Below are 13,961 nucleotides of genomic sequence, written 5' to 3'. Positions count from 1 at the left end.
TTTTTTCTTTGATTACTAAAACAATGAAAATTACACTGCTTCACAAAACCTTCAAAACGTTTTTGTAAAGATTGAATAAAAACGTTGAACACTTGAGATTGAATAATAAGGGCCAGGCCGTGCAACAAAGTAAACATCAGAAATTTATTAAAGGCTGTGACAGAGGAAGGGGCACCAGACTGTCACAGTTAATAGAAACGTGGAGTAGTCATGACAACAACTACCCCCAATCTGGTCTATGTATGTGCCATCTTGCATTTTAATCATATTGTGAACAATAGCATTTTGCTACGCTGCTCAACTTGCTAGAGAAAACTGTGCACTAGCTCAGGGCTAGTAGCAATGGCAAAGACGAGCTCATCAAGAAATAGCTCTGTATAAAAGGAGAAACGGAGTGAACACACACACACACACACACCTTTTTTAAGCATTATAATACTTTAAGCATCTTTTTTTTTTAGCCGTAACAAGTTAGGTGAGAAGGTAGTGGAGGCCAAAACCGTCAGTAGTTTCAAACGTCATATGACAGAGTGCTGGGTAGACGGGACACCACGAGCGTAGCTCTCATCCTGTAACTACACTCTGGTAATTACACACACACCCACATATACACAAAGAAGAGCGGCTGAAGGAAAAGCCTTACGATACTAGAAAAAAGAAGGGAGAGGGGGATATGATAGGAATGTACAAAATACTCAGGGAGATTGACAGAGTGGACATAGACGAAATGTTCACACGGAATAGTAACAGAACGAGGGGACATGGGCTGGAAGCTGGAAACTCAGATGAGTCACAGAGATGTTAGGAAGTTTCCTTTTAGCGTGAGAGTAGTGGAAAAATGGAATGCATTTAAGGAGCAGGTTTGGGAAGCAAATTCTATTCATAATTTTAAAAGTAAGTATGATAGGGAAAATACGACCGGAGTCATTGCTGTAAACAACCAATGGCTCAAAAGGCTGGATCCAAGAGTCAATGCTCGATCCTGCAGACACAAATAGGTGAGTACACACACACACACACACAAAGAGAGAGAAAGACCTGGGGGTTGATATCACGCCAGACACGTCCCCTTAAGCCCATATCAAGAGGATAACATCAGCGGCATATGCCCGGTTGGCCAACATAAGAATGGTCTTTAGAATCTTGTGTAAGGAATCACGAGTCAAGCATAAGACTAAGCTGGAAAAGGTTCAAAGGTTTGCCACCAGACTAGTACCCGAACTGAGGGTTATGAGCTATGAGGAGAGACTACGGGAATTAAACCTCACGTCACTGGGAGACAGAATAGTTAGGGGGGACATGATCAGCACATACAAGATTCTCAGAGGAATTGATAGGGTAGATAAAGACAGACTATTTAACACCAGGAGCACACGCACTAGGGGACATAGGTGGAAACTGAGTGCCCAAATGAGCCAATTAGAAAGAATTTTTTCAGTGTCAGAGTAGTAGACAAATGGAATGCATTAGGAAGTGATGTGGTGGAGGCTGACCCCATACACAGTTTCAAGTATAGATATGATAGAGCCCAATAGGATCAGGAATCTGTACACCAGTTGATTGACAGTCGAGAGGCGGGACCAAAGAGCCAGAGCTCAACCCCTGCAAGCACAACTAGATAAGTACAACTAGGTAAGTACACTCACACACACACACACAGTAATGAATCTTGGGAAAAGTCATAGTCAATGCAGAGCTCCGAGATACAAGAAGAAAAACCGTAGTATTGAATGTAATGAAAGCCATTTTCGGGGATGAGCCCCAGAGGCTCCCTGAAGCTAATGGACTGATATCTGCTATATTAATCCAGAACATCAGTTAAATGGAGTTCTTTGCCTACCGGGAACCATGAGCCAGAACCTGGTTCCTTCAGAGAGGCGCAGAGAGCAATGACGTATGAACACTATACTCTCACAAAGTGGAGTGGAGTCATATCTGCCATCAACCGGAGGTATCACCCAGAAAGGTAGGTGAACCATTACAAACCCCAACTGGAAAACATTGCAACCCAAGACTGAACAGAGCCCAAGAACTACCCCTGAGAGGAAACAACAAACAAGCAATGTCTAAGCAACTAGCGCGACCTACTCGTTAGCGACCCCCTCCCTCCCCCAGGAGGGGGAAAGGGGGGCCCCACCCAGGTGGCTCAGGTGCTGACACCAGCAATTTGAAGACTGATAACAAAATCGCCGACCGGAGAGAGGGAGGGTGTCAGTGAGCCTCTGGGGCTCAACCCAGAAAATGGTGTTTCATTACATTCAACACTGGTTTTCTGAGGTGAGCCCCGTCGGGACCCTGACACTATATATCCACATAAGTAAAAAGGGACTTACCAGGTGGTGGCAGCACCGTGTGCCTCATGACGAAGACGGGACAACTGGCTGCGAGAAATGCCCCAAAGCCAAACAAAGCCACTGAGGATCTGGAACTTTAACAAGATAACGGGCAGCCAGGATCCTGTTCGACTTTCAAACACCCGTGCCTGAATGTCAATCCAAGACATGTTACCAAAGACTGCAGCAAGAGCCGCAAACTTCCTGGTTGATACCTGGTTGATGGGGTTCTGGGAGTTCTTCTACTCCCCAAGCCCGGCCCGAGGCCAGACTCGACTTGTGAAAAGCACATCGACTTCCGCACATCATGGGCACGATGATAGACTGCAGGCTGGTTAGCCTTGATAATTCTACGGACGACCTGAGAGACCCAAGTCCTGGAACGGGGAAAGAGGGACACCGGATCTACCCAAAGCGCGTCTACGGATACAGAACCCGAAGTGTGCAGATAACAACGGAGAGCCACAACCGGACACAAAACATGATGCACTCCTGCCTGATCAAGCAAGCATCAATAACCCACGGACCCCTCCGTAAGCCTGCCATCTCATTCTTCGCCAGAAAAGAAGCCTGCCGTCTCATTCTTTGCCAGAAAAGAAGCCTGCCGTCTCATTCTTCGCCAGAAAAGAAGCCTGCCGTCTCATTCTTCGCCAGAAAAGAAGGAGACAGTTGCAAGCGAACATAACGCTCCCCAGGGCCAAAGGAGTAGAAACCTCTGCGCTGGAGAAGAGCATGAAGCTCCCCAACCCGACCCCCCCCCCAAACGCCAAAGCCAACAAAAACAACACCTTCCTAAAACAATCTTAAACCGAAGGGGCAACAACAAACCGAGAAGAGAGAGCACTCGATACAAACACCAGGGGGCCAGATTCACGAAGCAGTTATGCAAGTACATCTTTCCTCAATCTTTGACACCTTTAGTTACATTTATTAAACAGTTTACTAGCATGAAAACTTCCTAATCAACTGTTGTTACTGTTATAAACAGCTTTCTGGTGCTTCGGAGTTCATGAACTGTTTAATAATTGTAAACAAGGCCGCCAAAGATTGAGAAAAGACGTACAGGTTCGTAAGTGCTTGCGTAACTGCTTCGTGAATCTGGCCCCAGTAGGGCTCAGGCGGTGCATGAGCAGGCCAGAGATAAAAAAAAGCAAGAGAGCATTTGCGTAATGGAGCAAAAGTGACATCCACCCTGAATGCAAGCTAGAGCAGCTCTACCAACGCCGCACGATAAGAAGCGAAAGTATTTGGCATAAGATGCCGGTTTTGACAAATCTGAGAATGAACAAAATAACACGATCAGAAATGGATGACAACCTATTGTAATAGAGAGACCCTTGTGTAGGGAGAAACAGCAGTGTTAAATGTTGAAAACCAGTCTGGTACTTTTACCCCTGCAGATATACAGAGCATCAACTTAGCAGGAAAAGATCATCTCCTAAAAACCAATGTAAACAAAACTGATAAAATAGTTAAAAAGCAGATTCAATGCCAGAAAATATAGAGAAACAACAGTGTTAAATGTAAAAAACAGCCTGGAACATTATAAGACATATAAATGAACTATTAGAAAATGTGTATGACATGTATAGGGATGAGACATTATTGGAACCGGGCAGGAAGCACAGGGAAAGGAAATGGTGAAAAGAACGCCAAGAGACTTCATACTGTCGCCGAGAAGAAGACTGCAGGTGGGATATCATCAGAAAAGCACCTGATCACCATACAAATGGGGTGATACTGTACACTCCCTTTAAAAACACCAAATGCGAAGAGCAGAAGAGTAGGGTAAACCAGTAAGGTACCTCACTGGCCCGACCTGCTGAAAGAGGAGCCGAGGAAAAACTTCCTGGTTTGGACACTGAACAAGCAGCACCTGAAACCAAGGCTGGGCTGGCCACCATGGAGCCAGGAGAACCACCCCTGCCCTGATAGAAATTGGGCCAAGTTAGGACCCAAAGCAAAAGCTGGACCAAGGGAAATAGATAAAGGAACCCTCATCTCGACAAATCCTGCCGTAAAGCGTCTACCTTTTAGAAAAAGGTAGAAAAGCGTCTTCCAGCAAAGGCTTTGCAATCGGGGAAGGGTGCCACATACACTGGCAGATGCTGAATCCAAGTTAACGCAAAGAGGTTCACATCCGGGCACCTGAACGTCCGGCAAAGCCAACTGAAGGAGTCGGCGTCGACTATCCACTCCATGGACAGAGGAATGAACCAAGACATGCCCTCTCAGTTCATTCCGGTCTGCTTAACACTTTCGCGCCCCAGGCATGTGCGCCACCAACTTAGAGGTCACGCCCCCGGCGTACGGGCGATCGTGCAGGTGAGCACGTGGCGACACCGAAATGTGTATACTCGTTTCAGTTTTCTCACCTTAATTCTCGTGCTACGTTGTTCATTTTCGTATTATTGTGCTCGCAATAGAATTTCCTACAGGTGTATATGCAAATAATGTCCAAAAGCCCGGAGTGACTCTCCGCAGCAAAGCCTAAATTTATAATTCAGTATTTCATGTGTTCTGACATCAAGTTTTGTGTTACATCTTTCATTTTGGTATCAAATTGTGCTCACTCTAAAGGCGCTCATTTTGAAGAAGTCGATTATCCCGAAGTCGATCGGATAATAAATGAATTTTATACAATATTTTTTTTAACGGATGCGAGAACAGTCCTATGCTCGGACACAAGAGAAAAACAGACGCCAGGGATGTTTGAAGAGTGCGATAGTGTTAAGAAGCACATCAACAAACTGGAAAAGGTGCAAAGACATGCAACTATATGGCTCCTGGAACTGAAGAACAACAGCTATGAGGAGAGGTTAGAGGCATTAAATATGCCAAAGATAGAAGATAGAAAAAAAATTGGAGATATGATCACTAACGTACAAAATAGTAACGGGAATCAATAAAAGTGACAGGGAAGAATTCCCAAAACCTGGAACTTCCAGAATAAAAGGCAAAAGGTTACTTTCACAAATGGAGTGGTAGGCTGTTGGAACAAGTTAAGTGAGAAGGTGGTGGAGGCCAAAACCGTCAGTAGTTTCAAAGCATTATACGACAAAGTGCCGGGAAGATGCAATACCCCGAGGGTAGCTCTCATTCTGTAACTACACTTAGGTAATTACACACAAATGACTGCAAAACGTTTTAAATGGTACAGTGAACCAATGTGATGATTATTGCTTACAAAGCATAAATACAAGAAATGTATCTTGACAGCATACACTAATTATGGTTGTGTGCAATGCAAGATAAACAGATGCACATCCTCCAGGATCACAGAGAATCTCTTGACTTACCAACACAAGCAACAGCTTGAGACAGAGCCAAGCACATAGTGATGAAATGAGGAACTTTCCTCCATTTTCGGCTTAAGATGAACACTGCTAAAACCCATATCTGAAAAATATTTAAGTAAATTTAATGATCAATAGTGATGACTGATACTGCTGCTACATGTATCAAGACAAAAAATAATAAAGGATACACCTACACAAATATTATTCACTCACAAACATATATAAGCAATAAATGACATTTCAAATAAGGAACACCAACTGTGTATGATGGAACATCAATACCTAGTAATTAGTTAATATGTTCCACCCTCTATACACTTATCTCCAGTAAAAATGATACAGACAACAATCATTTTCAGTCAAAATTTACAGTATTTATTACCCATGTATTTTAAGAAATGTAAGGCTTCATACCGTACAGATAAGTCCAATGATGCTGACATTGAAGAGAGCAGTTTCAAGCTCCTTGACATAGTCCATAGGGTTGATCTTCACCAGGGTCACCATCTTGGCTGAGACAAACATCAAGGGAGCTGACAAGAATGTGCATGCCACCATTGAACTTGCTATCTGCAAATGAAAGATTAATAAAAAATAAGCCAGCGTTAAATGTAATAAAATGCCATTTTCTGGGTGAGACCCGGAGGCTCCCCAGAGCTATCCGGGCTGATATGAATGTACAGTATTAGACTCTGGTATGTCAAGCGAATGAAGTTCTTAGGCCTACTGGGGACCATAAGCCAGAACCTGGTCCCCTCAGACAGGCACAAGGAGCAATGGCCTATAGAAACCCTCTGTGTGGTTGGGAGCATTCTATGTCTGCCATCGACCAGGTCAGGCACCCAGAAAGGTAAGTGCCCCAAAACAAACCCCTATTCTGGTTAAGAAATTGCTACTGAAAGCCAAAATAGGTGACAGAACTCCCCAAATGAAAATGAGCAAATGAGCATGATGTCACCAAGTCACCGCGCCGTTGTCTGTGCAGCCCCGCCCCCCCTCTAAAGAACGTGAACGGCCAGGAAAGCCAAACCTCAAGAACTCAGCAGACAAGTCACCCGAAGCGACCAGACCCAGAGCCAAGGACTGCATCGAATCTCCTCGGTACAGGCAATAAACCACTGAGCAGCAGTCCAAATGGAGCCGGATCGTCGATCTGCGAGCGACTCAAACCATCCGAAGCGACCGCCACAAACTCCGGCACTGCCGTGGGCCTGTCGGAAGGACAGATCCCACCGCCTCTGGCCTGCCTGGAGAGTACTGGTCACAATGCTCCAGCCAAGAGATGACGCGTCCGTGAACAAATCGAGCGAGGGCTTGGGTAGGCACCAAGGCACTGAACTCTGAAAAGCCCTCAGAGGAAGCCGGCGATGCAAGGCACCCTGAGACCGAGCCCAGCGATCGCGAGAGAGGCGGAAGGGACGTCCCCAAAGGAACCAGAACAGTCGACAAAGCCAAACCCGACCCGGCAGGTAGACCGTCACGGCAAAGTTCAGGCTCCCGCACAAACCCTCAAGGAACAGTCGGGTGATCTGGGAGCCCCCCAGAAACAGGCAAAGGCAGGACTGCAGCCGAAGCAGAGACTCCGGAGGAAGAGACAAGGAAGGGGTCCGACAGTCCAACATAAGACCCCAGCCAAGACCGAACCTGAGAGGGAACCAGATGTAACTTCCTCCAGTTTACCAGGAACCCAAACTCGACGCGCTGGGAAAGAACCAAATCCCTGGCGAGCAGACACACAAACTGTCTGGGAGCCCAAACCAGCCAGTCGTCAAGGTAGGCCAGAACCCGAACACCTAACAGACGCAGGCGGGCCACCACGACCCGAGTAAGGCGTGTGAAAACGCGAGAGGCCAGATTCAAACCGATAAGAAGACAACGAAAGCGGTAACCTTGACGCCCCAAAACAAAACTGAGCCAATCCCTGAACCTCGAATGAATCGGAATGTGCCAATACGCATCCTTGAGGGCCAGAGACACCATCCAAGTGCCTAGCTCCAACAGAAGACGGACCTGGGACAGTAGTCATCTGAAAGGAGGGGCAATAAACCTATGGGTTCAGACGAGACAAGTCCAGAATGAACCAGAGATCCACACAGTCCCGTTTCAAGACCAGAAACAGGCAGGAAACCCACCTGAGAGACGAGGTCATCTCGACCACGCCCAAGCGAACCCATTCCGAGATGACTCGACAGAGCGCAGGAGAAGAGCCCTGCCCCACCAGTCTCGAACCCCCCGAAGGAGGAGGAGCCTTCCAACACCATCACAGTATTGGAAAAACTAATCAAAACTAAATGGGTAGAACACCTAGAGAGAAATGATATAATATCAGACAGACAGTATGGTTTTCGATCTGGAAGATCCTGTGTATCGAATTTACTCAGTTTCTATGATCGAGCCACAGAGATATTACAGGAAAGAGATGGTTGGGTTGACTGCATCTATCTGGACCTAAAAAAGGCTTTCGACAGAGTTCCACATAAGAGGTTGTTCTGGAAACTGGAAAATATTGGAGGGGTGACAGGTAAGCTTCTATCATGGATGAAAAATTTTCTGACTGATAGAAAAATGAGGGCAGTAATCAGAGGCAATGTATCAGAATGGAGAAATGTCACAAGTGGAGTACCACAGGGTTCAGTTCTTGCACCAGTGATGTTTATTGTGTACATAAATGATCTACCAGTTGGTATACAGAATTATATGAACATGTTTGCTGATGATGCTAAGATAATAGGAAGGATAAGAAATTTAGATGACTGTCATGCCCTTCAAGAAGACCTGGACAAAATAAGTATATGGAGCACCACTTGGCAAATGGAATTTAATGTTAATAAATGTCATGTTATGGAATGTGGAATAGGAGAACATAGACCCCACACAACCTATATATTATGTGAGAAATCTTTAAAGAATTCTGATAAAGAAAGAGATCTAGGAGTGGTTCTAGATAGAAAACTATCACCTGAGGACCACATAAAGAATATTGTGCAAGGAGCCTATGCTATGCTTTCTAACTTCAGAATTGCATTTAAATACATGGATGGCGATATACTAAAGAAATTGTTCATGACTTTTGTTAGGCCAAAGCTAGAATATGCAGCTGTTGTGTGGTGCCCATATCTTAAGAAGCACATCAACAAACTGGAAAAGGTGCAAAGACATGCTACTAAGTGGCTCCCAGAACTGAAGGGCAAGAGCTACGAGGAGAGGTTAGAAGCATTAAATATGCCAAAACTAGAAGACAGAAGAAAAAGAGGTGATATGATCACTATATACAAAATAGTTACAGGAATTGATAAAATCGACAGGGAAGACTTCCTGAGACCTGGAATTTCAAGAACAAGAGGTCATAGATTTAAACTAGCTAAACACAGATGCCGAAGAAATATAAGAAAATTCACCTTCGCAAATAGAGTGGTAGACGGTTGGAACAAGTTAAGTGAGAAGGTGGTGGAGGCCAAGACCGTCAGTAGTTTCAAAGCGTTATATGACAAAGAGTGCTGGGAAGACGGGACACCACGAGCGTAGCTCTCATCCTGTAACTACACTTAGGTAATTACACTTAGGTAATTACAGGCCACACGAAATGACTCTTAAAGCCCACAAATTGTGGGACCAGGCGCGAGCAAATAGAGCAAGCCTCCCCTCCATCGCCCCATCAATGGGACGAACCATGAAAAGGCCGACACACCTTATGTGAACCAAGGTGGTGTACAGGGTAATCCCCGCATCGACCAGAAACAGATGGTAACGAAGGCTGAGCCTACCCCGAATCTGGCACCACTGGCCTACCACGACGGAAAGAACCCCGATCCCTGGCACGATCTTTCCGGGAAGGCCCCCCCCTGTAAGCCCCTCGCAGGACCAACATGTCCAATATAGGACGGCAAATAGCCGAAGCTGCCTGCAGATACTGCAAACAGCAATGGACAAAAAGGCAAAGACAACCTAAGAGCCAAAGCCCAAGCAAATTCCAAGGAAGAAGCAAGCACTGCCTGCTGGCAAGCAAGGCGAGAAGCAAAAAAAATGCGAAACTGCATCCCATAGGAGCAGCGTGAACAGCTTCAACAATGCAGACGACGCACGCACTGCCGACGGTAACGAACCAGATCCAAAGGCGGCCCCAAGCTCCTCCACATCCAACTCAAGCCAATCCGAGAACAGCTTGAGGAGGGAGAAGAAACGCAGGGCCTAAGCCAGCAGGTCACTTGTATGCAAATCCTCCGCAACCAAAACAGCCAAAAGAGTAGGAACCTGCACATGAAGCTGCATTACACCAACATCCCGCAGAAGGGCAAGGGTGAACAAGCCTCGAGATGCTCAAATTTGCCCCCCAGGAAAACCTGCAACACTGTCTGAGCCTCCCTCCACTCAGGCACGCGGGACCGACAGAATGTATACCAAGCCTCCAACAAGACGAGCGGGCAGTCTGCTAACCAGGACGACTCCAGAACTTCATAACAAACCCAGTACAGACATGAAGACCCATACACGAAGGAACATGAATCCATCACGAACGCCATAATCCGGGTCGCGCAGGAGGTAAGCCACAAGGGCTTCCCGCACCACATGTGACGGGACGTGGGAAGCCAAAAATCTCCCAAAGGACAAGACCGAGGAACCCACGGCATCACAAAACCAAACTCTGGAAGGGGTGGACCTAAAATCCAATTCACATGTGGAGGGAGCGAAAGAGAACCCCTCTCCTTGTAACACCAAGCCCCGCTTTGAGGGTATAAAAACCCAGGTGGGGTCCAACTGGGTCCAAGACCCCCAAGTCAACCCCTCGTTCGCCCCGGGAACCCCACACCTGGGGCCGAATTGCCTTCCAAACCCCCCTGCCTCTAAAGGCAGGAGCAGCCGAAAAAGCAGGAACGAAGGGGGCCCACTGGTCAGACCCAGAAGCTTCGGCAGGAGGACCAGGCTTGAATGTCTCCGCCGTCACCTCAGAAGGGGACTCCCCAGAGACCGCCCAAGTTTCAAAACCAACTAAACCCTGCCCCGACAGAAGGGTGGCTCCGAAACCCTCAGACGTTTTGGAGCCGGAAGCAAGGGAAGGGGGGGGGGGGAAGGATAAGGAGGGGGTGGATAGGACAAAAGTCTAAGCGACTTCCATCCCCCCAAGTCTGGGGTCCCTATAACCAAACCAGGGCAATTTCGGGTCATCTGGGGAAGCAACGAACCTACTGTATTGTGTTGTAGCAACCTAAACCAAGCATGCAATGCCTCTGCTGCCTGCACCCTCATATCATAATCAGTAGCTTGGGTGAACTGAAGCACGTACAAAGAACAAATGTTGCACAACTCCGGATCAAAAGAATCACTGACCCGACAGGCAGCATGGCAGAGGCACAACCGGTGATTGTCACCCTGAGACAAGGGGACAGAGCAACCACCAACCTCGTACGAAGCGAGAGGGAACTCAAGGATCGCATCCATCGGACCACGGAGCCCCCGCAAGGTTTCCCAGAGCCCTTAGCCTTGGTATCACGCTAAGGGAAGCCCAAGCAGGGTACTGCAAACTGGCTCCCAAACTACCAATGCAAACTTCTAAAAGCTGAACCCCGGGACGTGTCCACTCACGGAGACCTAGCAGGGGGTACCACCAAGAACACATATGTATATAGAAAGACCCCCAATTATAGAAAGGGGGCAACCAACCAAAGACAGACCCCCCCCCACCAGGCAGGAAAACAAAAACAAAAGAAAAACCCCACAAGAGGACAACGTACCCAGGTGGAACAGGGCCAGACGCTATAAGAGGTGAAAATTAGCTAAGGTAGATCCCAAGGTGACTTGTGGATGGTGGCCCCAAGCCCCAAGGGCAGTACTCACTAGGCACCTAGGAAAAGAAACCCTTGGCGCATGCAACCCAAGTACCGTAGAATATTACTCCTGGCTCATACATCACCTGTAGAGACAGACCATGCCACAAGGCACAGAAACTGAAACCCAAGCAGGAGCCAGAGGCACATGACCTGCCAGTATCACATCAGCCAAGAACTGCCGGTTGGATCGCTGGTGCGAGGGTCTGGGGCTTCCCCTTCCCCCTCCCGGAAAGGGGGTTGTGCAGACAGCAGCGTGGCAACGTGGTAACGTCATGCTCATTTGCTAAATTTTGTTTAGGGAAGTCCTGTCCACTTATTCGGCTTTTGGTAGCCATATTTTTACCAGAATAGGGGTTTGTTTTGGGAGTGCCTACCATTCTGGGTGCCAGACCCGGTCGATGGCAGACATAGAATGCTCTTAACCACACTAGGGGTTTCTATAGGCCATTACCACACAGGGGTTTCTATAGGCTAGTGCTCCTTGTGCCTTTCTGAGGGGGGCCAGGTTCTGGCTCATGGTCCTCAGTAGGCAAGAACTCCATGCACTTAGACTGATGCCAGAAAGCTAATACTGTAGGTGCAAATCAGCCTGGATAGCTCCGGGGAGCCGACAGGGCTCCCCCAGAAAACTGTTGTAACTGGAAATGAATAGAGCCAGAAATTTTTGTCTAAAATATCCTAAATAGTTTTTCCAAGGCATCAGCTGTTTTTTGTAATATTGTATACTATATATCTATGAATATCATTAAAAATGTGATTGGAGTCATATTAAAAAAGTTACAAATCATACCCTAATATTTCTCACACTCTGGACTGAACAAAATTTTAATTTCAGCCTATCATATGATGGGCAACTTTCTCACCAGTCTATGAACTCTGGCCCAACATCCTAAATAAATCCTCAAATCCCCAGCTTCCCATTCTGGTGAGCATTGTTCAGTAACCCGGCCAAAACACCCAGTAACCCGGCCAAAACACCCAGTAACCCGGCCAAAACACCCAGTAACCCGGCCAAAACACCCAGTAACCCGGCCAAAACACCCAGTAACCCGGCCAAAACACCCAGTAACCCGGCCAAAACACCCAGTAACCCAGATTCCTGTCCAAGTTTGGTGCAGCTTGGCAAACAAAAACTCGGACTCTGTTTTGGCCACATTACCGAAAGGTCCAGATTAAAGGGGCCCAGATTAGTGGGCTCTTACAGTAACTTTCTAAAAAGTTACTGTAAGCACACAAACTCACTCTTGTGGTCAAGAGTGTTTAACTCTGACTTAGCAAAGGAGACAAGCAAAACAAGAAGTGTGGAGTGCAGAAAAAAATAGGTTTGATAAATAATTTACAGCAAAATGAGGGTGTCTTAAGAAATTTTGAATGAATATTTTAGTTTAATGAGACAATGATGTAATGGCTTAAAAATAAAAATATTATATAATAATGAGATTGAAGATTAAACAGTTGCATTACAAGTACAGTAACGTGTGGTTTTGGCAAGATGAGTTCAAACATCTTATAGAGTAGCTTACGAGGTCAACTGCAACATTATACTGGGAAGCAAACACGAAGACTCCTGGAGCTGTGGGGAAAGTGCCATAGAGGAAGCCATAGTTGCTATAGTCGGCTGTCTCGTTGGCATCTTTACCAGGGTGGAGGAGACCAACAATCAGGCGTGTGGTAAGTGGCAGAAGCAGCCTGGAGAAGACAAAATTGTGGAAATCATTCACAGTATTATATAATTATTGAATTGGTAACGCCTACAATTTCTCAAAGGACACTTTAACTTAACCAAAATAAGTATAATTATATGAGACACATGCTCTGTCCAGTACTTGGATCTAGTTACTTGGAACTCCAGGTTATGGCCAGGGTACACAGGCAAGGTTACACTTGCCAGTGTACCCTGGCAAGGTACACAAAACAGAAGGGTGGCACTAAAATCAAGAGGGTCCTTAACTCAGTAAAAACCTAGAGAACTTACAGGAGGAGGAGGAGTGGAACGCCCAGCCATTACATCCAACAGCCCAAAGTCCAGCACACAAGAGAGCGAGCTCACTGCCATGCGGCTGGTTGCCTGGCTTTATCGACTGATCGTACAGGAACCATTTTCTTATTCTCTAATTCAATATTTAATTACCCCCATTCAATTCTAAGTATAAATGTAACATCTTAGTTTTAAAATTCACTACACAAAATATTTTCACAGTGTAACTATCTAGCTAGGATCATCAAAATGCTCTTACGTTTAGCAAGGATGCAATCGCCCGCCATCCCGGGTAAGAGCCAGCCTGTATGAATGTAATGAAACTCCATTTACTGGGCGAGCATCATTGGCTCCCTGGAGCTATCGGACTGATATTCATTATATTAGTCTGGGGCATCAGTCAATGCAGTTCTGCCTACCTGGGACCACGAGCCAAAACCTGGCCCCCTCAGAGAGGCACAGGAAGAAATGGCCTATAGAAACCCCCTATGTATTTGAGAGTATTCCAGGTCTGCCAAACTGAGGT

General features: G+C 46.4%; 1 protein-coding gene across 5 annotated transcripts in view; it reads right to left on the bottom strand.

Moving 5' to 3' along the window:
• Positions 1-13,961, bottom strand: part of anchor (integral membrane protein GPR155 homolog anchor) — a 152,115-nt gene that overhangs the window by 33,013 nt on the left and 105,141 nt on the right. For all 5 annotated transcript variants that reach the window (XM_045740773.2, XM_045740776.2, XM_045740775.2 and 2 more), the window contains 3 exons: positions 12,981-13,146; positions 6,047-6,202; positions 5,633-5,732 (listed from right to left, as the gene is read on the bottom strand). In XM_045740773.2, the coding sequence (XP_045596729.2) occupies positions 5,633-5,732; positions 6,047-6,202; positions 12,981-13,146 (422 nt within the window). The remainder of the gene's footprint in view (positions 1-5,632; positions 5,733-6,046; positions 6,203-12,980; positions 13,147-13,961) is intronic.

Source organism: Procambarus clarkii, chromosome 13 (genome assembly GCF_040958095.1).
Source record: "Procambarus clarkii isolate CNS0578487 chromosome 13, FALCON_Pclarkii_2.0, whole genome shotgun sequence".
Taxonomy (NCBI): Eukaryota; Metazoa; Arthropoda; class Malacostraca; order Decapoda; family Cambaridae; genus Procambarus; species Procambarus clarkii.
This window is presented reverse-complemented; position numbering and strand designations above follow the sequence as displayed.